At 40.0% G+C, this 25,154-nt stretch overlaps 1 protein-coding gene across 4 annotated transcripts in view; it reads right to left on the bottom strand.

Moving 5' to 3' along the window:
- Nucleotides 1-25,154, bottom strand: part of LOC135114074 (small conductance calcium-activated potassium channel protein-like) — a 157,293-nt gene that overhangs the window by 14,939 nt on the left and 117,200 nt on the right. For all 4 annotated transcript variants that reach the window (XM_064029754.1, XM_064029755.1, XM_064029753.1 and 1 more), the window contains exons 3-5: nt 10,718-10,813; nt 3,773-4,027; nt 395-561 (exon numbers count right to left, since the gene is read on the bottom strand). In XM_064029754.1, coding sequence (XP_063885824.1) covers nt 395-561; nt 3,773-4,027; nt 10,718-10,813 — 518 coding nt within the window. The remainder of the gene's footprint in view (nt 1-394; nt 562-3,772; nt 4,028-10,717; nt 10,814-25,154) is intronic.

Here is a 25,154-nt window from a genome sequence, read left to right as displayed (position 1 = left end):
TGTAGGTGTGTGTGTGTGTGTGTGTGTGTGTGTGTGTGTGTGTGTGTAGGTGTGTGTGTGTGTGTGTGTGTGTGTGTGTGTGTAGTCTTTAATGAAAAGTCACTGATGTTTGTTTATTTGTTTATTTATACGTCGCTTGTTTAGGTATTTGCTTGTTATCTTGTTTGAATTATATTTGTTTTGTTTACTTGTTTGTTATTTGTTTATTATTTGCTCTTCAGTTAACTTGTTTATTATTTCACTTAAAGCTAATTTTGATTTTTTGCTCTTAGGTTTGTCTGTTTGTGTTTGTTTGTTTCTCTGTGTGTATGTGTGTGTGTGTGTGTGTGTGACTGGGTGGTGGGCAGGTGAGTGTGTGAATGAGTGTGTGCGTCTGTCTGTATGTCTGTCTCACCTCTCACACTGACGCAAAGTCCAAGAGGCAATGATCCACAGTGAGACCATGAACACGAGCAGCACCGTGCCCGGGCAGATGGTCATCAGCGTCTTGAGGACAAATCGAGTGTTGAAGTTGATTCTGTTCAGCGCTCCGATACTCCTCGAAGATGCGTCTGTGAAGAGCTGCGGGGAGGGGCCGAGCGCGAAGAGAAGGACAGAGAGAAGGTGGATGGCGCAGGAGGAACGAAGGAAGTTGAGGGGGAGAAAAATAAAAAAAAATACTATTAATATGATTTTTCCATATATCTAATTGTAAGAAAAAACTGGTGTGTAGTGAGATTGATTACATAACCATCAGAATACAGCGAAGTTAGTGATTGCTGTCAGATTACATTACCGAGTGACTGTCTCCTGAATGGTGGACAATACAAAACAAATAAGTGTATTGAACGATCAATAATAAAAAGCATGTGAAAAATTAATGCTGTTAGAAAATGGGAAAAGAAGCACTAGGCAAGGAGGAGATGTAAGGGAGGAGGGAGGTAGTTTGGTGGAACAGAGAGGGAAAAATACTCGACTCCCTGACAACCGGCGCGGGGTATTACCACCAAAGCAAGTGTGCATTATAGACGGAAGAAAAAAAAGATCACAGAAAAAGGAGGGGTGAATAATTAGTAATTAGTCTCCTCTTCATTTTATTTATTTATTTTTACGTGCGAGGGAGACTGGCACAAGGGCACAGAAAGTAGAAAAAGCCAGCTCATTTGTGCTCCGACTAAAAAGAAAATAGTTAATTAGAAAAAGTTAAAAATAACAAGTTTGTTTACAAAGTTAGAATTACATGTTTTGAATCTACTATCTGTTACCTATTATTATTATTATCATTATTATTATTATTATTATTATTATTATTATTATTATTATTATTATTATTATTGTTATTATTATTATTATTACTGGTTAATAGTCCTAGTTAATACTCTATGTAACATGATCATTCTATTCAACAGTAATAAGTAGAATTTACCGATCTTTCGCTTTCTCTTTTCCACAATAGCACATTATTATTTCCAGGGTTACGTTAATGGAGAGAAAAAAAAAGTTCCTTTATTATCACTGGTTCTTTGTCAAAATATATTACAATGTCTTATTCCTCCCAGATACTTTCACATCGATCACCGTCATTTTTTTTTCTTTTTACGGATTTACTTATTGTTATTGTTTTTGTTTTTTTTCATTAATACACATCTCTACTTCTAATGTTGTCTTTATGGAGAAAGTACTCGTTACTCTATTATTATAATTTTTTTTCTCAATATATCATAAAGTGTCTTGATTTTCCCGACCACTTTCATATCTACTCCCATCTCCTTCTTCCAGATTTACTTTTTTTTTTTTTTTACATATATATACCACATATTTTAACCCTTTCCATTACTTATTATATTTCATCGCTTTTAGCTTTGTTTTCTTCACCCTTTTCATAACCTATTTCTATTTATCGTTTTCTTTTTGTTAGTTGTTGCGCAGCGTTCTTTCCGTCTCTTTGTTCCCTTGTTCCGCGACCGAAGCTTCCTCACTTTTTCCTGTGTGACCCGCGCCGCGTCGCTTCTCAGATGGAAAACTGGTGTCCTCTCATGCCTATCTAATGTGGGACTGAACGAGACTCTTTTTTTTGAGATTAAATACTGTAATGAGAGAGAGAGAGAGAGAGAGAGAGAGAGAGAGAGAGAGAGAGAGAGAGAGAGAGAGAGAGAGAGAGAGAGCATTAAAACAATTCTGACACACTCAACCACAAGGAACCTAAATTACGCTCTCGAGATCCATTTAAGAAAACAAAGAATACCAAGCCTTGAGAATCTTGCCTTAAAGAGGAACGCAATTAATGAAGTGAAGGAAGATGAAGCAGCGAAGGCCACGCGTGAACTCTAAACTCGTTAAATGGAGAACGAAAATGAAAGGAATAAAAAGAAAAAGTGAATTTCTAAAAAGAAGACTTGGTACTTGTAAACGTTAGATAATGGCGGAAGAAGGGGTAGGTGGGGTGAGGGGGAGCGGATGCAGATAAGGGGGAAGGAAAAGGGGGAGGGTTATGAAGAGAGAGAGAGAGAGAGAGAGAGAGAGAGAGAGAGAGAGAGAGAGAGAGAGAGAGAGAGAGAGAGAGAGAGAGAGAGAGAGAGAGAGAGAGAGAACAAGGTTTGGGCAGGATGTGATAGAGGAAGGGAGAGGCTGTAGTAGAAAAGGGACCGAAAGAGAAGCAGGTGAAAGACAAGGAACAGGAGAAGGAAGATGAGACGGAAGAGGGAAGGACTAAGACGAGGGTGAGAATGGAGAAGAGACGCAGAGAAAGAGAGAAAGAGAAAGAGAAGGAGAGGGAACGAGAGGTGAGGGTTTCCGGAGGGTGGTCGACTTACAAGATAAATTTCAACTGGAGTCTTCAGAGGACGGGAAGGAAGGAGGGACCTGTTAGGGGAACTTCTGTAGGGGAAGCTGAGCGTGAGGTAACGTAGGTGGAATGACGGGAAGCGACACGGGAAGTAGAAGAGGAAAGGAGGGGCGGGAACGAGAGCAGGGAGGGAAGTGTTCCAAGTAGGTCAGGACTAAAATATAGAGAAACAAAAAACTAAAGACGGACGGGAAGGAGAACTATGGAAACTATGCATAGTAGAAAAATGTGTGGGGAGGAGATGGAGGTTAAGGAAGGAAAGGCGCTCTAGGGAGGGTTCGGAAGGAGATGGATGACCAGATATGGAGGACGATGAAGACATTGGATGGGAGCAACAAAGAGTGCTATATATTAAGGAATTCCTGTGAGTACAAGGGTGGTACAGAAAGGATAAGCTGGGAGAGTGAGAGAACGGAGGTTACGCAAGGAAGAATGACTATGAATGTAAAGGAAATACACAGAAAAAATTGGAAGGATGAAAGGAAAGAAGTGAACAGAACTAAGGAGAAGCGGTTAGGAGATGGCAACACATGAAAAAAACCATGTTGAAAATACAGAAACTGATTGATCCAGGCATCAAGAAAATAAAAACGAGGAAAAATTATAGGTGGAAGAAAATGAGACGACACGTAGGAACAAAACATCTATTAATTCATGAACAGAAAATAAGTAGGAAAGAAAAAAAGACATGAACTATAATTTGGTAACTCTAGAGGAATGAAGAACAACCGAACAAACCATCCACTACTGGAGATGAAAAAAAAAAGGGTACAAACAAACAAAAAAATAAATAAATAAACAGATAAAATAAGTAAAAAAAAAACTCACAAAAAAGAGTAAATGAGCAACAGTACGAAAGATCTAGAAAGGACTGGAGCAAGCACACCACTACACACACATACACACACACACACACACGCAGGGGTAGGGCAGGCCACACGTACATACCTTGGAGTGGAGAAGCATCACCCTGCAGATAAGGTACAAACGGAGGAACATGGGCAGGGAGAGAGTGATGTCGATGGGCACCCACTGCGACCCCTCCACCCCGCCATGGTTGGAGAGCTTGGTGGTCCAGTAGAAATAGTACTCGCCCGGGATGGGATGGACGGCACAGATGACCAGCTCCATCACTATCCTCGCTATCCTCTGCCACGTCATCGCGATGCGCCAGTCATCAGCGCAGTTGTCGATCATAAACAACTGTGAAGGAATGAATTGTGTTGTGACAGCTTGCACTTAATCTGAACTTTACATCGTTTTTGTTTCTTTCATTCATTAATTTGTTTTCTTTTTAGTTTTATATTTATATTAACTCTCTCTCTCTCTCTCTCTCTCTCTCTCTCTCTCTCTCTCTCTCTCTCTGGAGTATTGTAAAGTCATCTACTGATAGTTTTGATGTCTTTCCTCTCCTCACAGTTGCCAACTAAAATGCTACATAACATTATGCACTTTTAGTATAACATGACAGACTTACGGCCCTGCATATTCTCGATGTAACTTGTATACAGAAAAAGTACTCCTCAGTTGGAAATACAATGTACGATGATCTTGATCCCTTCCTTAGGTGAAGAGCCTACTTTTGGAGAGACGAGTAATACTAGTGCACAGAGGGAGATGGTAGAAAAGCGACCTTCATTCTGATAGATGGGAATTTGTGTCCGCGCAATGCACTGTAAGTAAATCTTTAGAATAATTTATGGTGTAACTAGTAAAGTGTGAAGCAGAATTTGAACTGAAGCCGAACACAGAAATGCCCGAAGCACTGAGCCAGACGAAGTAATACTCATCATTCCTTCGCGTGTCTCCCCTGATTGGTCCTGCGGTTTTTATCCTCCATTTCAAGTGTTTTTCTCTGCTCGTGCTCAGGCTGCCTTCACGCTGGCTCTCAAGACGCATTGTGATGATAAGTACGTTGTGTTTTGCGTCTTGGTGTGGGCGCTCGATACTTCAGTGCGTTTTTTTTTTTTTTTTTACTAGCGATGGAAGTTGTATCTTTTCTCACGCTTCTAGTTCATATCTCTAACGATGGAGGCCCTCTAGAGATTCTTCTGCTGTATTGTTTCTTTCTCTTTCCACAGACATTTCCTTTCATTTCATCACGTTGCCTTGAGGGTCCCATAGACGGTATAAGGGCCTCGTCTGTTTGAATATCCCTCTGAGAGAAGACGAAGTTTCACCGGGATCTCGGGGGCGTTCGAGTTCTCTCTTCTATTGCTCTCTGCTTTTCTGTTAGGGAGGCAGACAAACAAGTAGACAGACACAATGGAAGGAATATTTGCAGCAGCTGTAGTAATAGAGGTAGAAGTAATAAATGTAGAATAGATTTTGTCGTTGTCGTTGTTATTGCTCTTGTTAGTGGTGGTATTAGTGGTTAGCGGTGGTAGTTGTTGTTTTGCCTAGTGTTTGTGCAACAGTAATGATAAGAAAAGTAACAGCATCATGTATCATAGTTCTAAAACCATGAACATAACCAGAGTAGCCTCCCACAAATTTGCATCTCCATCACTCTTCCTGCCATATATAATCCAGCAAGGGCCTCGTAGCATAAAAGGCGTGATGAGTTCTATGAATACCATCGTCATTACTTATGTCGCCGGTGAACAGAAGAACAGGAGTGGCGGCGATGCTGAAGATGTTTCCGTAAACCACAGTACATCAGTCACTTCATCAGCTGACTCATAGCGGCGGTGCTGTGAGGCGCGCGAGAGTAATTGGCTTCGTGAAGACAAATGAAGATCGGAAGCTCAAAGTTTGGCTCTCTAAAGTGATCCATCAGTGCTTGGAAGAAAGGGAAGACGGGCTGGCGGACGGGCGAGGAGAGGTGAAGCAGGTCGTGAAGGATTGATGTACTCGTAGGTCACATGAGAGGGGAAGAGCAAACCCTCCACAGAGATTAGGAGAAGAAGGGAGAGAAGGAGGAGGAAGGGTATGACGAGGAGGAGGAGAGGAAGAACGATGATGAAGAAAGAATGGAAATGATAGGAAAATGTAAACGTGTCAGAAAATTAGATTAGCGAAAAGTTGGACTTCACTGAAAGCAGAGCTCGAGGAGACACAGGCCACATCGCAAAACTGCTTACTTTTTTGCAGCAAGGTAAATTTTTCGTCTTTAGAGGACACAGACCAGAATGCAAATCACATTAAGGCCATAACACAGCAGGGAGGAGTAAAAAGGAGTTTAATGTATGTAATATTCCGTGTAGTATAAGTAATAATGGGAAGCAACACATCTCTTACCTGGAATCGTACCACATCAATTCTATTACTTGCCAAAAATCCAATTATTAATGCAAATCTTATCAACTCTAACTCTCGTCACAACTTACTGCATGTACCGAGACTCCGTTATCTCCGACTAAAAGTTTTCTTTTTATCTATTCAGTTAAGACGCCATTAGTACCATCGCCTATCTTCGTAAAACTGAACTGTTGACTCGCATTTTTTCTTCAGAATTCATTTTCATAAAATCATAAGTGTCTCTGTCTCTTCCATTTCCTAAGTTTATTACAACTGCTACTGATATTCTTCCTGCACATGTTGTGTTGTGCTCTCTGTCCTTAATCTCACAAAGCATAAGGTTTTAAAAATTTCTATTTATTGCCCTTTAGGATTTTTTTTTTCAATTACAGCATTGTGCCTGGTAGGATTCCTTCTCTACTAACTTTAACTTTCCTTCTTGCTGAAAATATTCTGACAGAATTTGTCCCCAAGGGACGGTGAATTCATTGATTCCATGTAGCATATCTAAATCTTTTGAATTAACTATCTTTAAAACCATCAACTATCAATGCACACCCTTTTGTCATGTCTAATCGTATCTAATAATTCTCTCCTTACAACCAATACTCTCTTGGAGACAACCACGGCCAAGATCAAGATCAAATACCCAACGCTACGTAAGGTGTGTCACGCGACGAGGTTAGCTAATTGTGTCCACTCTTCTAACCTCCCAGATGCTGGCTCCGTACAAAGGCCAGCGGCTCCACTCACACATCAGGGTACATTGTATGATATTCATGGCATCATCTTCCCTTATGCCACCTTACTACGACCATTTCGAAAAAAGTTAACCACTACACCTCAGGAGCCATGAAGTAAGCTACTCTCTTTGGAATCACCATATTAGTTATTATTATTACTATTATTATTATTATTATTAATAATAATAATATTATTATTATTATTATTATTATTATTATTATTATTATTATCATTGTCTTTGCAGTGTATCACGATTCTTCTGCCATGTCAAAAAAAGTAAAGCAGTGATACGAGACAGTGGTGCAGTAGTAGTTAATTTTACATATAATTTACAGCTATTTTTGTCGCTACCAATTCATTATGATGATGATAAAGATGAAAGTGGTGATGCTTATTCCCATGTTCGTACTGGTTGCCAACGAAATGTAAAATGACAAGTATTCCGTCCACTTGCTTCGTTAATTTTCATTCAGGCGGGAGTAGTACAGTGAGAGAGGCAGCTCTTGAGGCGTTTTACCAAGTTAGTGTGGAGGACCCTCAAGGGCTGAAAGGAGCGAACGAGGACTAGGAGGAGGAGCACGAGTAGCGGGAGTGACAGCAAGGAGAACCGAGAGAACAGGAATGGGGGAACAAAGTAAACAGTAAAAGGGTAATAGCCATTGTCACCTATTAAAGAGAGAGAAGAGGAATGAAGACTCTCTCTCTCTCTCTCTCTCTCTCTCTCTCTCTCTCTCTCTCTCTCTCGCTACCAGTGATGGAGGCAATGTCACTACAACAAAGAAAAATTGAAATTGACGGGAGGAAAAAAAATCACAACATAAAAATGGCAAAATGTGACTCATTGACTATTTTCTCTCACGATACCTTGGATGGACTTAAATGTTCTTTTTTTTCTTTTTTCTTTTTATTTTCACGTAAAATACATACTGTTTGTTGTCTTTGAAGTCTTGTTAAGTTTGTGTTTAGTCTGCCAACTCAGCTTTTTGTGGTCTTCATTACTTACTCGTACATTTGTCGTTGCTCAAGTATTATGTTTTATCTTGCCAAGTGTTTTCACGCGGCGCTAAGACACCATCGACCGTGTGACTCTATCGGTTTGCTCCCGTCTCGCAGTGCATGCCTTTGTAGATTTTACTCCACTCTGAAAGTATGCTCTGTTACTTATACCGTATTCCTTTTGCTATTTATTTTGTTATTTATTTATCTATTTATTTAATTCGATTTTTTTACTTACTATTTAAATGCTTATGTATAATAGTTGAATTTCTCCTTGTCCCTCCAGCACTTAGTATGGCCCACCTGTCCACCTGGCACGCGCAACTCCACTAAACCTTGAACCGCGGCAAGTATGTGTGATGGGAGACACTGTTACTTTTCACTCATGATTTTGATGCCGTTACCTTGGTAGTCGGTAATAACATACTCACACAGTCAGTAACCACACTCGGCTTCTATTGATCGCCTTCTTTCTTAGCGTATACTTGAAAGTGTTTACATAACTTGCCAATCATGTCCCGTGAGAGTGGCAGTCTTCCTTCCTTGGGGCTGAGCAGATACTTCATTACTGATTTATATCATATAAAGCATTTATTTTATTTTTTTTGCTCCTTTTTAAGTGGTAACATATTGAGCTTAAGGTTCATAAGGTTCATAGGATTACAAATTATTTTCAAAGTTGTTTTCATTACATCATCACCGTGAGAAGATAATTTAACACTTTCTTTTAATTACGCTTGAAGGTACGAGTGTTTCAAGTTACACCATTGACACTATTAGTTCTTCCACAGACTCTACCAGATGCACAGTCAGCAGTGCTCTATGAATTTCATTTAAAGTTATGTCGCATTTGCTTCGATAAAAGGACACTGCTATTTTGCCAGACCCTTTCCCTGGCACCGCTCCACCTGGCATCTTTGTTATCTGATTTACATAGGTGACCACAGTCCCCTTCCTGAGACTCTCTCCTTGCTGCCCTCCTTATCTTTCGTTTAGACGTTTCTGCGTTCTCTGTTTTTATTTAGTAAAAGTGAAGCTGACTTCTTGTGTTATAATTTATCTTTCACGCAGAAAAAAAAGAAATATATATGTGTGGTTGTTAGCTAGTTGTGTGAACGAGTGAATGAGCGAGACTTGTGTGAGGCATGAATACGTGTAAAAATATATGCTCATTGTAAAATTCATATCTAGAAAGTCGTTAGTGGACTTTAACTTATTAAATATTCACTATTTTCTTTTTTTTTTTTTTTTTCTTACTAATGGTCTTAACCTTTAATAAGATGTACCAGTTTACAGAACATCACTTGACAGACTCCTAAAGTGGAGGAGGAGTAGCTGCCCTTTGACTGTGAGAATGTTTAAAGATTCATCAGAGACCTTGCTTAGGAAAGACAAAAGTATTCTCTTTGTTGTACTGCGTCTGACATTTTACCTTTCATCGCGAGCGTGCGGCAGGACATTACTATTCCTCTTCCTGGAGCACGTGGGACAAAGGGGAAAGATTTACATAGATGGGCACAGCTGGAGAGGTTTCGTGGGTAGAGCACTGGTAATTAACATACTCTAACGAAACAGGCATTGAACGACAGCAAATTTTACTCAATGAGGATAATTATTGTATAAAATAATGAAGTTTTAGTAGATGAGGGCGTCGGCAGTCCACTAATACACCTGAGCAGTAAAGTTGGCAAGGTGTCCACTAAACTTTGTTCGTGTATAACTTCCGTAGCGTAACATGGCCTTAAGTTACAAGGCTTTGATCATTAAGTTTGTGCATTTGCTGGAGTTAAATTTTCTTTATCCCGGTTAGACATTTTAAAACAGTGAAAAAAATCATAATTAATTTCGTGGGTTTGATGGCGTGGTAGTTTCTTCAGACTGACGTAAGATCAATTTAATAATAGGTTGTCGACTTTTCTAATCTTTTATTACTTATAATTAGGTGATGATTATTAAAAACCATGACTCTTTAGTTGGATATGAAATTTAGGTTAGCGAAAGGTGACAAAAATAAAGTCCAGTGGAAATTACGAGTTTGATACGAGAGATAATGATAGGTCTTGATTACTTCGTGTCAGAATGAAAGGCTGATATCATAAATGGTTTTAACTTTTCTTTCGTCTTTCTGGACATGGAAAGGGACCACAACAAAGACCGCGGCAGGGAGTATCGGTGACTAACAAGCTCTAGTCTAATGCAACGAACACGCGCTTGCTGAGGTGAGACTAGTTTCCCATATCACAACTTCTGATTCATCTCACTGCATAAAGTTTAACAGTAGGAAATAAAACCTGTAAAATTAAGAGGCAACATCGAACTTACAAGATAGAACTTAATATGTATCAATACCTACTCGTTTATCTAACTATCTATTTGAGTATCTATCTATTTCATATATCTTTCTATATGTCTGTCTGTCTGTCTATCTGTCTCTCTCTATCTATCTATCTAATTACACACGACACAGTCTGAGATACAAGTGTTATCACAGGACATAATTCTAGCCAGAGAAGGGAGTGTCAGGTGGCTTTATTGAGTTAATACCTTACTCTCCCCTGGCTGCTCCTTCCCCGGCCATAACTCCTCGTTGATTAGGTAGATTTATATCATCATCATCATCAATATATTTACAGCACAGCGTATCACCTTTGCTCACGTGATATTGCTGTCCTCTCTGTTTATCCCCGAACTCTTGCTAGAACATCCAACACTAATACTCTCTCTCTGTCTCTCTCTCTCTCTCTCTCTCTCTCTCTCTCTCTCTCTCTCTCTCTCTCTCTCTCTCTCTCTCTCTAGTTATTTTAAAAGCATATTCTTTCTTCACCTTGTTCTCATCCTTGCCACTCACCATTTCAATTATTTTTCATTCCGTAATTATCTTCAACGTCTCTCTCTCTCTCTCTCTGTACTCACCTGCACCTCAAGGGCGTGGTAGGCACATATTAGTCCGAGAAGGATGACTGTTGACACGCTAATCAGGGTCTTCAAAGCGTGGGAGACGGAGGAGTGCTGTGGGGCAAGAAGGAAAGGAGTTATTCTTTGTTATCTTTCTCTCTCTCTCTCTCTCTCTCTCTCTCTCTCTCTCTTTTACGAAATATCTACGAGGGAAGAGAGAGAGAGAGAGAGAGAGAGAGAGAGAGAGAGAGAGAGAGAAACAGACGAGGCGAGAGGTACAATAAGGAGCCAGCTTATAAATAAAACAGGAAAACTGGAAACTTGGACCGGGAAAAGTCCTCAGAAGCGATTGTAAAGTCTTGATTATTGGAAGGAAGAGACGGAAATGAGAAGTGAAGTGTTGTCCTCCCTCCCTGAATGGCGGTGTAGTGGATGATGAGGCGCTTCACATGATTAGAGTGGAGTGCATTGAATTCTAACAAGCTCGTCGTGGATGGTGGTACACTTCCATGGCAACACTTTCAGTTAGATGGGAATGTACAGTAAAAGGTGAATTTTTTTATTTAAACATAGCTTTTCATGAACATATTTAGCAACGTAGAGGTAGATTTGGGACTAACTAAGGTGGAGATGGTCTTGTTGCTATTGTGCCCAATTCAAACACATGACTGTCTATTGTAAGGTAATAAAAATGAAATAATAACAAAGAAATATAAGGAAAGGTCACGTGATGCGCTGATGTACTAGAAAAACTATCCCTTAGATCTATGTCGCCCATGCTTGTAATATCAAACCTAGAAGTATTACAAGGTGAAGTAAGGCTTGTCTGTCTCAAGTGGACCCATACTGTTTACTCGTCAACGCTATGTACGTACAAAATTACATTGATATCTGTGTAATTCACCACGGTCTTCAATATCAGATAATGAGGAATGGAAAGCTATGCCCACTAGTCGAGGTATCACAGCATACACATGTAATCTGGTGTATGGGTGATGGTGACACCTTTCACTCACACACCTCTTATCATCCTGTTACTCAAGAAGGACAAGACCGGCTCGCTTATCAGTGGAAACCTTTGTGACCTGAACGTGGCGCGAACCTCAACCTGCCAAGTGACAGGCGAGGACGTTATCACCAAGCTAGCGAGGACTATGTGTGTGTGTGTGTGTGTGTGTGTGTGTGTGTGTGTGTATGTGGAGAGAGAGAGAGAGAGAGAGAGAGAGAGAGAGAGAGAGAGTGAGAGAGAGAGAGAGAGTTCAATTCATACAAGACCATTATTCCTCAGTATGTTAAAATACGATATTTTTCCCTACTGTTACCACCACCACCGCCACTTTATACAAAACAAACATCAGCATCTCCCGTCACATGCCCTGACAGAGGTCTTCCCCTAGGCTTTTCTTTACAATGCTCAAGGTCTTTATTCTCTCCCTCCTAACTTTCGTCTCTCTCTCTCTCTCTCTCTCTCTCCTCTCTCTCTCTCTCTCTCTCATATGTAATTGATTAAGGTACGGAGAAGAAGACACGTGGCAACTTAGCTATAGCGCCAGATGTCAAGGAGGGAAGTGCCGGGAGGGAGGAAAGAAAGGAGAGAGAGACTTGGAGAGGAAAATGGGAAGTGAAAATGAAAGGAGTGCTCTCTCTCTCTCTCTCTCTCTCTCTCTCTCTCTCTCTCCTCTCTCTCTATCTCTCTCTCTCTCTCTCTCTGAGAAAAAAGAAGAGCTACAAGTTTACCCTCGATGTGTTTCCAACAAAACTTTCAGATATACACATATATAACAGCTAATTAGATGGCGAGGGGGAAAGTCAGACTAATTACATTGGCTTTGAAGAGAAGCAAGACCGAGGCCTGTATTGCTCGTGTTGTTGTTGTTGTTGTTGTTAGTGGTGATAGTGATATCGATAGTGGTTGGTAGTGGTGGTGATACGTAGCTGTTTTTTTCTGTTGTTGGTGATGGCGGTGGTAGTGATCGTGGCGACAGTGACAGTACTGGTGGTATTGCGGTGGTGGCTGTGTTTGTGTTTACCGTGTGCTTGCTGTATTGGTGCGTGGTGTCAGCGTAGCTCTCTTCTGCACGTTAGTGGCCTTGATGATCAATAGCACATACAGTATTATTTTTCGTGGCTCTCACAAATTATTTACAGTGCTACACTTGCCGTATTTTATTCAAGGCATTGACCTTATCATACACTTCTTATAGTTCGAAATCAATGTGTGTGTGTGTGTGTGTGTGTGTGTGTGTGTGTGTGTGTGTGTGTGTGTGTGTGTGTGTGTGTGTGTTTGGACAACGAAGCATCGTCCGTCAATATCAGAGTTTTATTCATGAGATTTTGCCTTGTATTCATACATTGTTTATGTACATCAAAAGTATACGCTATATTACGGGAAGTGATGGATGACAAGTTCATGGCATGAGTTATGTCAACATTGACGAAATGTTTACAGTCGTACAGTAATTTTTTTTTATTTAATTTTTGTCTTATTTCGCTTTGATTGCCTTCATCAAGTTTTTGCTCTTATTTCTATAGTTACACACACCCATCCCTCGGATACTTTTATCGTCCTGGTAATAACGATGTGTCGAACACTGTTATCAAACATTATTACAGAAAGTCTAGAGGCGAGTCGATCCTTACATAATTCTTACGTAAAAGGGTAATAGTTATTCATTAATGAGCCCCCTCTTGGAAGTTCCAATTATCTCTCTAGATCACAGGGATCGCAGTCGTCTCCACTCCAGGCTCGCATACTCGCACTTTCTCTCCTGCTTTATTTTATCTCATACTTTGAGGACAAAAATAGAAGCCAACGTTTATCATAAAGAGAATGAAAGAGGAAGTTATACAATAAGTTCGTCAGCAGAAACCAACGATGCCATTACAAGGGCTGAGAGAGGAGATTCTTTTCAAAGTAACTTTTATTTATTTGTTTTTAATTTTTTTCTCTTTTTTTCCTTGGTGAGAGATGAAGAGTGTGATTTCAGGCTGTTAGTGCTGCGTCGTTTGGAGAGAAAGGAAGAACCAAAACACAAACACAGTAATGGCTGTCGTAACTGTACTTTCCTACCCTTCATAAATCACGTTTTTATCTACAGTCTAAGTACGTAATTTCTTTTCGGGAGGAAGGGAAAGGTCATGAAAATTTTTCTTTATTTTCTAGATGGAAACTCGTCCATTTTTCAGGAGCAGAAAGAAGGAGAAAAATGTAAAAAATTGAAAATAAGTCACGATGCTTGTATTTGATGTGAAGCAGAAAATATATCATACGAGGAGTGCGTTTAACATTTTTTCACATCTGTATGAGAGAGAGAGAGAGAGAGAGAGGAGAGTGAGAGGAGAGAGAGAGAGAGAGAGAGAGAGAGAGAGAGAGAGAGAGGAGAGAGAGAGAGAGAGAGAGAGAGAGAGAGAGAGAGGTTAGATATACTTTAAATAAGAATATAAATGAACAAATAAATAAATAAGATTTTTTTTTATCAAACTACAATCACCGAAGACACAAAAAGCTAATAAATAACTAAAATACGCGGAGGAAACTTATGAGGAGAAGAACCAGAAATAGAAATACGAACATAAGCATGAACAGAAAAAAAGAAAAAAACAAATAAGAGGAAGAAAAAGAGACGGGCGAAGATAGGAGAAAAGAAGAAAAAATAGGAAAAAAAGAGGAAAAATGAAATATAGATATGATGATTTTTTTTATTATGATGATGATGATGATGATGATGGTAATAATGAAACAGTCGACATGAACAGAAAACGAAAACAATAGTACTTCAATGACAAAAAAGTGCGAAGGAGTGACTAAAGATGAAATACGATATAGATAAAGAGGAAGATGGTGATGAAGGATGGGAAGTGAAAAGGGGAGAAGTTAGAGGGACAGGCTAAAGGGAAGCGGGAAACACGTTATATCTGTAGAGAAGTTAATGGAGTGGAGATAATGAAAGCTTGACAGCCAAAAGATACTTCCGAAGAAACATCTTTACACCATACATTCTCTCTCTCTCTCTCCTCTCTCTCTCTCTCTCTCTCTCTCTCTCTCTCTCTCTCTCTCTCTCTCTCTCTCTCTCTATATTACGACGAGAGGAAAATACAGTAGCTATAGAAATGTAATGATGCTTATTGTTTTTTTTTTTTTTTTTTTGATGATGCGTCATATTTTCCTCGACAACATGTTAACTTATTTCATTACAAGAGTCGAAAACGAAAGCGTACATCTTTATTATTATTATTTTTATTTATTTATTTATTTATTTTTGTATGTTGCGCAAAAGCGTAAAATATGAATGTCTTCAATCTTTATTACTTATACATATGAATATTACCACATATACTATAAAGACTACACATACTACCACGAAGACTACTACTATCATGAAGACTATCACTAATACTAGGAAGACTACGAAAACCACCAAAAATACTCCCACTGCTACCTTCATCATTACTTATATATATATATATATATATATATATATATATATATATATATATATATATATATATATATATATATATATATATATATAAAAATAAAAGAGAGAAGGAAAGGGAGAGAAAAGAAAATGATGAGGAAGCAAAGGAGAGGAGGGAAGAGGAGGGAGAAGATGAGAAGGCAAAAATAAAAAAAAATATATATATAAGAATGATAATGATGAAATACGAGAGCAAGAGCACGAACAACAATAACATAAACAATAAGAACGATAATAGTGGAAGAAACACAACAACAGGAACACGAGCGGCACCAACAACAATAACAATAATAGCAGCAAACTTTTCCATCCCAGTGACAACCCCAAAAGCATGAAGATGACAATTTTCCAGAAGTTGTAGGAAAACATGATACACACCAAAAAAGATGCCAAAAATATAAAAATCTCAGATCTCTCCTGTTTTTCTTCCTTTGCGCACATCTCCCACCTCAGCACTTTGCGTTCCTTTGTCCCTTCTGCTGCTGTTTTCCTTGTTTATGACCAGCACATCCTGGCCAACCGGGAAGACACGAAAGGAAGAAGGGAAAGAAAACAGGTACAATAAGAGAGAGAGAGAGAGAGAGAGAGAGAGAGAGTGAGAGAGAGAGAGAGAGAGAGAGAGAGAGAGAGAGAGAGAGAGAGAGAGAGAGAGAGAGAGAGAGAGAGAGAGAGAATTGCAGAAGAAAGTTGAGAGGGTCAGAAAAGGGAAGATAATAAAAAAAAGAAAAGAAAAAGGGGGTTAAGATAAAGGAATGTTCTAAGAAGGATGAGATGTAGGCCTCCACTTCCTGTTGTGGTTTGCAGTCCCCCCCCCAAGGCCACACCTCCCGTGTTCTGGGGGAAGGAAATGACAAGGGCCAACTACCTGCTTGTGTTGCGCGGTCAGGTGTTGTTGCTGAACTTGGGTACTCATGCACCTGGCTGACGGCGGCCAGGTGTGCGCGTCACGTCCTTACTGTTTGTTACTTGCATTTTATCTACTTGTTTTTGTGTGGACAGCGTGTGTGTGTGTGTGTGTGTGTGTGCTTTCATTTCCTTGATTTATTTCCTTAGCCATTAAGTGGAATGTTCTTCTTTAAGGTATTTTCCGTTTGTTCGGCTTCCCTTCACTTTGCAGAGCGACTGTACACGTCACACTGCTTCTCTCCCTTTCGTCCCTCTTCCTCCACTTGTCGTTGCCTGTCACTTGTCGCCTAGCAACCTACTGAAACGACTTGCCGTCACCGTTGCTTGTCAATACACGTCTGTCACATGTTTCGCCTGCCGTCAGGAAGCGCTCGTCTGCGTCAGAGTTCCATTCTGCGCCAGTTGCCCAATTTATGATTCGGAAAAAGAGAATCCTGGACGTCACTTATTATTTACAACGTAATTGAGGTTCCCCTGGGTCTTGTCGAAGCACAGAACGAGACCACGACACTGACCGATGAAAGGAAACTTGAAGGGCTCTACTCTTGGCAGCCTGGAGGAGGCCCGCAGCCAATATTTCTTTTTATGTAATGATGAGAAAGAGAGAGAGAGAGAGAGAGAGAGAGAGAGAGAGAGAGAGAGAGAGAGAGAGAGAGAGAGAGAGAGAGAGAGAGAGTCTTAGTTTTTTCTTCTTATTATTTGTGTGTGTGTGGCCGCCTTTTATTCAGGGACTACGCAGTTCTTATAATGAGCAGTAAGCCGGTTACACAGTATTGCAGCGTGGGAAAGGTCTGAACGAAAGACATTAAAGGCTTCGTGTAAAGTAAGCTTATTATGAAACATAAGATTGTTTTATCATTTACTAAAAAAAAAGTTACATGTTTTGAAAGTATAGTAAGAAAGTGATCTGACATTTATTTTTTATAAGATGAATCGGATTGCGATGGAGTAAACGCCTCTTGTATATATATATATATATATATATATATATATATATATATATATATATATATATATATATATATATATATATATATATATATATATATATATATATATATATATATATATATATATATATATATATATATATATATATATATATATATATATATATATATATATGAGATTCTGGTGACTGACAACTGGAGATCAATTTTCTTTCATATTTCCTCCTTGTCTGGGATTTCCTGCCAAGATATACAATACTGATCAAAAGTATGTATTCTTACGAGATAAGTATACGACAGAAGTAGAACAAAGTATGTAGTTCAAATCATTGAACCATTCAAAACCATATTGCAACATCAGCATTTACAGTTAGAATTACAACAAATCAATCACCATTGATGTGCGTGTTTGGGTAGGGCACATGTAAATAGTTTGTAGGTCGTTGTGTTGGCGTGGCACACACAGTGGCCGTGATGGGTGATATTGTGCCTCTGACAGGTTCATTGGATGTTGATATAAATGTCCTATGTTTAAACAATACTGCATGTTATTGCATGTATTGCTGGAACGATATTAAATCTTCGCAAAAAAATAATGATAGAGAAAGTAGATTAACAGCACTACGTGAAGCTGAAACATTGCAGAGATGATGAGAACAACAAAGGAATTTAAATGTATAACCTTTGTGACGAAATTTCATCCTCAAACTAACCCCTTTCAGTGTTTTATTCTACTGGAATATATTAACCCTTTGACTGCTTAATGAAGCGTCGTCGGATTACTGTCAACAAGAGAAGTGATGGAGTATTTCACACCTTTCATTGGCTATAGTTTTATCACTTTTCAGTTAAATAGTCATGGGTTGCTCACATGAAGTAAAAAAATGTCAGTGTCATATTGTCAGAGGGGTAATGGCATTGGCATCGATGTATTATGTTGAATCTGGATTTTAAATTCTGCTTTGGTTCGAGTCCTCAAATCAAACTAGGTCACGTACAGGCTAATCTACTCAACGCCTGCAGCGCTTCCTATGCTTATGATATGGGATTCTTATCATTCATTTCCATAAGGTGCTATTCTCTCTCTCTCTCTCTCTCTCTCTCTCTCTCTCTCTCTCTCTCTCTCTCTCTCTCTCTCTCTCTCTCTCTCTCTCTCTCTCTCTCTCTCTCTCTCCAATTATCCTTTGACGTACTTCCACCTCTTTTCTCTGCCAGCCTTGTATCCCTCCGTCACCATTGGTAAACACCATTACTTTGCCCACAATAGTCTGAGTAACTTACATGCATCATTATACCTGTGCAATTTTTTTTACCAGGAAACGATTCCGAGTGAGGTCACAGACCTTTAATATCTCCGTCATCTATACGCTCTGCCTCTTTTATCCTAAAATTGCACAAGTCGCAGGAGAGGAAAATATAAACAATACGTGAGTGGATTACGAAAGAGACAAAATTAACTCCGGCGAGAGAATGAGGTCATTAAAAATATTATTATAATATATTATAATTAATTCATCCTCGCTCATCTCTCTCTCCCGCTGGCTACCTCACCTCCGCCCTCCTCACCTCTGCTTCCTCCTCCTCTCGTTCTGGGGAATGTTAGGTGGTGGAATAGAAATTTATTTTAACTTTAGTTATTATGATGATACCGCTACTACTACTATTACTCCTACTGCTACTACTAATACTATTACTACTCCTATTACTATTATTACTACTACTACTACTATACTACTACCACTATTATACTACTACTACTACTACTATGGAAGTGTGCCAAAAGAGAGAGAGAGAGAGAGAGAGAGAGAGAGAGAGAGAGAGAGAGAGAGAGAGAGAGAGAGAGAGAGAGAGAGAGAGAGAGAGAGAGAGAGAGAGAGAGAGAGAGAGATTAAGAATCGAGTATTCTTCAAGGGTGCCTACGTGAAATGCGACACACACACACACACACACACACACACGCCTGGGGTCAATGTGTGAGTGGCAATTACACGAAGCAGAAAACTCGGAAAAAAAGAGCAGCAAGGGGGAAAAAATATCTTAGGACATTACAGGATGGAAAGACGGAGACTGAAGGGGCGCGGTGACGAAGACGTGGATGCAGGGTGGTGGATAGTGTAGTGGATAAGCAAAGGTATAGGTGGAGAAAGCCAGCAGGTGGAAGAGAGAGAGCGTGGTGGAAGAGAAGTGAGTTAAAAGAGGGATCAGCTTTTTTTTTTTTTTTTGAGAATTGGAAGGGGGAATGAACTGTGGTGAATTGACGTGGCTGGAAGGAAAATATTTGATGAGAAGTTCGTTTTTTTCTGCTTCAGGTTAAAGTAATATGTAACCTTTCTATTTTCCTGCCGTCTCATCTTTATTTTTCTCTTATTTCTTCCTTTCTCTCCATTTTCCTTCTCTTCTCTTCCGTTTCCTTCCTTCCACTTTCTTTCACTTCTCTTCCCTTTCCTTCCCTTATTTTCTCATCCATTTCCCTTTATTTCCTTTATCTGTCTTTCCTTTCACTCCTTTTTTACCTTCTCTTCCTTGTGTTTATCTTCTTTACCCTTTCTTTCCTACTCTAAGTATCTTCCATGTCCTTGTTCCATTATTTTCCTTCCTTCATGTTCTTTTACAACATTCCATTATTTCTTTATCTCGTTTTTCTCTTCCTTTCCCTTCTTTTTCTTCTTTTTTCCTCTTTGAATCTCTTTTTCCTCGTTTGGTTCCCTTTCTTCCTTCATTTTAGCCCTTTCCTTCGTCCCTTTCTCCAACTTTTTTCCTTTTTCGTTTTCTTGTTTCCCTTCCCTTCCTTGACTTCTCCTTCAGTCATTCCCCATCAATATTTTCCTTTCTTTTCGTTTTGTTTTTCCTCCTATTACATTTCATGATTTTCAATAAATTTCCTTTTGTTTCCTGAATGCTTATTTTTTTATTTACCTTCTTTCCACCCGAATTTCTCCCCTTTTTTCTCCATACTCTTTGTCTTCCTCTCTTCCTTCACTTTCCTTCCTCTTTCATCGCATTATTTTATCTATTATCATTTATTCTTTGCATCCTCTCCTTTCTTTACTTTAACTTCTCCTTCAGTCCCTTCCCTCATCGCCTTTCATTTTTTTCTTTATTCCTCGCTTCTGCTTTTACTCTTTCTCTCCTCGCGTCTCCTTCCTTTCCTTCCTTCCTTCCTCACCCCGTAGTGGAAGTATGCGTAACGAGACTCCCTTAGGCTCTCCAGCGACGTGTCCTGTTTGGCAATGAACGGAGGAAAAAAAAATGGCTGCGAGATATCTATGAAGTTAGGCGACACCAGCTTGCCGTGATAAGGACCCGCGGCCTTCCAATTGCTGCTGGCTGGCTCACAGAAATTGGAGGAACCCTTAGTTGACCCTATCAGAGAGTCGGGTAGAATGCTGACTGGCTGCTATCGGGATTGGAATTCGCTCACACACACACACACACACACACACACACACACACACACACACGCGCAGCATTTTTTGGCCCATGTTTGTAGGACTTTTATTGCTTCCGTGTTATGGAAAGTTATTTTGAATTTCAGTTGTGCCGGTGAATGCACAGATAAATGGGAATGAAATAAAAGGAATGGGAGTAACATGTGTGCAAAATATAAACTGTACATATAATCATGAATAAAATCCTCTCCATCATGTCATACACAAAACTGACTCGTAATAAGATAAAATTTCTGCATATGAACTTTTCGTGGTGGGAAAAGGCTACTGAACAAATGGGTAAACAAATCAGTAAATAAAATAATGAATTACTATGATGCGGAATTCGGTGCATGATAAAAAGTGGCCCGTAAACACATTTCCTTCCTCACCACAAACACCAATAAATTCCTAACGCGAAATTGCCTCGGAGGTCTTGGCCAGCGTCCGAGGGAGGAGCCTCTTCCGATATTACACGGACCTCGTTTCGGATATCGGCCACATTTAGCCGTTTCTTAACTTTATTTCTAAGAAAAAAAAAAAAAGCTCCCTCGTTTCATAAAGCGAGTTCAGCAGAAAAAGGTAATGTTGTGCTGCGACGGCCACGATCTACGCAGGAATGGAGGAATGGAGGACGCGGGAGGCCTAACACTCGGGGGCCCAAAGAAAAAAAAAGATATTTTAGCAATGATTTGCCAAACCACTTACGTGGAACGAGAAAATAGGTATTTGGAGGCACTCTGGCAGGAGGACGCTGGCTGGTGTGGCAGGGAGGCTGGCTGGTGGCTGGCGAGGTAGCGAGCACCGCCTTTCCTCTTTAATGTGTTTGTGTCGCCACTGGTTACCTGCACCACCAGCCTCAGGTATACTCGTAAGAGCTGCCGACGCAAAAACATCCGTCTCATGACGAGCCTTGTCGCCTCATTAACTTCCCATGAGCCGTGGGACACACACACACACGCACATACACACACACATAATTGTGAGCTAAGATTTTGCCACATTTGATTGCTGTGCATTGCTATTTATACAGCTAAAATCCCTCCAAATACCTATTTTCTCATTCCACGTATAACTTATATATATATATATATATATATATATATATATATATATATATATATATATATATATATATATATATATATATATATATATATATATATATATATATATATATATATATATATTCCAGTTTACATTGGTCTATGGTGACAAGGAGTGAGGAAGTCCTTGCAGTGATCCCCATTATGAGTTCACCACAGAGGGACGCCCAAGGCTGACGTCCCTATGTCACGCACCACCGCGGCGTCATTGTGGCAGCATCTTCGCCAGCACTCCAGTGGTTGGGGACAATGGTACGTTGATGGCGTCTGACAGTGTTAGGGAAGCAAGGGAAGCGTGACTTCCTTTAAGGAAGGTAAAGAGCGCAGGAACTTCATGCTACCTCACTAATGATTTCCTACGCCAACATATCTATTATATTTTGAATTAAGATTCGTGTTGGATAGGTGTGAGCCTTTTTACTCCCTCACCTCCTGCAAGGCTGGAGTACCAGTTCGACTGTAGAGACTAAACTGATGCTACTTTTCTAATGCTATATGAGTGTATAATTTTATGGAGTGGATTATCTGTGTCTTGGCTTGCATTCTCTTATTTTCAGCACATCCGACTTTTTCATTGATGTCAGTACTGCAATACCTGTCTTACTTCTTGGCTGAGAGGATGACTCTTACCCTCGTCTACATGTTCCGAAAAAAAAAAGAAAAAAAAAACACCCAGTGAAAATGCTAGTGTTTCATTCAGAGCAAGTTTAAATAACCCACAAAAAGTTGTCCTTCCGTGTTTGGACAAAACTCAGTACAGAGGGGAAGGAGCGGCCTGGCACTGGAGGAGCACAATGGCCTCCACTCCTTCACTGCCCCTTTGCCTCTCCTTTTCCTCTGACAAGGAAAAAAAAGCAAACTTTCACCTCCCTCTCTCTCTCTCTCTCTCTCTCTCTCTCTCTCTCTCTCTCTCTCTCTCTCTCTCTCTCTCTGTATATATATATATATATATATATATATATATATATATATATATATATATATATATATATATATATATATATATATATATATATATATACAAAGAAGTCTCTTTCTTTAAGCGTAACAATTTGATAGTCATGGTGTAGTCCCTGATACAAGACACTGTACCAGTTACTGAACACCTAACCAGTCTCCATTCGCTACAAAGGCACACCAGGCCGACACGTTTTTAAACGAAACACTCATGAATTGCTGCCACTGAGTTTTCGCAGTGGCACATTATCAATACTAGTAATGAATAATGAAAAAATAAAAAAAAAATGTTGAGGATATGTTTGTTCTTCTCCCTTTTCCCCAAACCTTTCACGATAGTCTTGACATGACCTGTATTAGGATATGTGTGTGCGTGTGTGTGTGTGTGTGTGTGTGTGTGTGTGTGTGTGTGGTGTGTGTGTGTGTGTGTGTGTGTGTGTGAGGTATATAATGAAGCAACAAACAAGAATTCTGAGGGCTGTCACGGGCGTGGGGTGAAGGAAAGTGGGGTGGTGGGTGTTACCTGTCAGATGGAAGGTTTCATAGGGTCACTTGCCGTCACTGTTACCTGCAACAGAAAAAAATAATAATATGTAAGTAATGTAACATAATCATTATTTAATAACGACTAAAATTTTCTAGGTAATATTTTTTTCCACAAAAATTCAAATGAAACTTCAGCTGTGCAATGATTTAAGACCTCGCGTTCCAGTAGCGTGTTGAGTGTGCTGACTGGTACTGGCACGTGTGTTGCTGCTACATGACAGCACCTTCACCAATCATCCTTGCCAAGCAAAACGCGCGTCAGAGTCAGTGTTGGCGTGCCCGTCCTCACTCCTGCACACGCCCGTCAAGGAATTCGCTCCTCGCATATTTTATTACGCAAACATTTCGGCAATTATGAAAAGTGTTAAACAGTGCAACGGCGTCGATTGTATCAACTGTTATCACCTTACTGTTTCACTTTTAAAACTTTATGCAAATAAATAATCATATAGAATACAACGATTAATGATCTAGAAAATACAAAAGATACGATTTCTGTCAGACGGCATACGTATACCTAGTCCCTGTAGGACGAACGCATAAATTAATTCATTGAATGTTTTTTTTTTACGTAGTTTTGTAAATACATGACGTGAAAGGCGACCAAACCCAAGCAGTGTAATGGAAAGAGCGGTGAAGCAGCACAAAACATTAGAACAGTAAAAGCCCCGGTGTTCAGTGACCTGAAGCCTAAACAGCGTAGGCGGAGCAGCAGCAGCGGCAGGGCTCGGCATGGGGCTGCTCAAGGCCACGAGGGGGACACTCGTGTATGCATCCTGAGTCACTTTATTATTATTATTATTATTATTATTATTATTATTATTATTATTATTATTATTATTATTATCATTATTATTATGTTTTCAGGATGTGTAATAATGATTTTTGTATGTTTTTTTTATTTTTTTTTTATCAAGTCTCTTTATGTCTGTCTAGTCTTTAACTGACTGTCGGTCTGTCATTTTCTTCTGTTTGTCTGTCCGTTTGCCTGTGTGTGTGTGTGTGTGTGTGTGTGTGTGTGGTGTGTGTGTGTGTGTGTGTGGGTGTGTGTGTGTGCATGCATGTGCACATCTATGTTTGCTGGTTTGTTTGTTTGTTTGATGTTTGTTTTATTTTGCTCTTCCTGTCTATCTAATAGGAAAAAAATAGTATAGATGAATATTTCCCTTGCACCTCTCCGAAGCGCTATAATCTCCGATCCCTTCGACAAAACAAGATCACCAAAGGAGACCATTAGCCAGCCCATTAGCGTGCGAGCTTACATGCAACGTCAACAGTAACAACAGCAACAGCAGAAACAGGACCATCTCCTACCCACACGGCGCTCCCCATTACACCCGTTAACTCACTCACCCAGGTAGAGGCGGCAAGGAGGACCACACCCGTACCCTGGCGGCCATTACTGGACTAGACAGTGCTACGACTCCCCAGCGGGCTTTTTGGTGTGTGTGTGTGTGTGTGTGTGTGTGTGTGTGTGTGTGTGTGTGTGTGTGTGTGTGTGTGTGTGTGTGTGTGTGTGTGCAATGAACTTTCATTATCAGACAAATAATGCAGGAGTGAACTATACTAAAAAGTTTAAAGGTGTGTACACAATGTTGTTACTGAGTGTTACTAACGTTAGTAATACTGTCACGCTTTCCAACCACGAGCTCACTGTACATAGGAGGCGTTAGAACACTGCAGTGGCGCATTGTGAATGTGTCCGACTTTCTTACTGTGCTCTGTACCAAGAGGCGGCCTGCGAGACCTTCAAAGACCACCTGAAACCACGAGTCTGACTTTTGTGTCGTGGTACCGAAAAATTAGCTTCGTTTGTCGCGAGAGGCGGATGTGGGAGTGAGAGGGAGAAGGTTGTTAAGAGACTCTCACAATGGCCACAACCCTCAGCACCATCTCGACATTTTATCTACCAGACACGCGGCTCGTAACGTGGCGACATATTGCTGCCACTAGACATTGCCTCCTCGGGCGTGAGAGCCGCTTCGAGGTTGGGGATGAAGAAGATTAAACCATTCTTGCAGTTTGTGACACCCATCAGACCTGGCCTACTTTTTCGTCGTGGGGTCTGAGGAGTGGACATTTAC

Source organism: Scylla paramamosain, chromosome 27, assembly GCF_035594125.1.
Source record: "Scylla paramamosain isolate STU-SP2022 chromosome 27, ASM3559412v1, whole genome shotgun sequence".
Lineage (NCBI taxonomy): Eukaryota > Metazoa > Arthropoda > Malacostraca > Decapoda > Portunidae > Scylla > Scylla paramamosain.
This window is presented reverse-complemented; position numbering and strand designations above follow the sequence as displayed.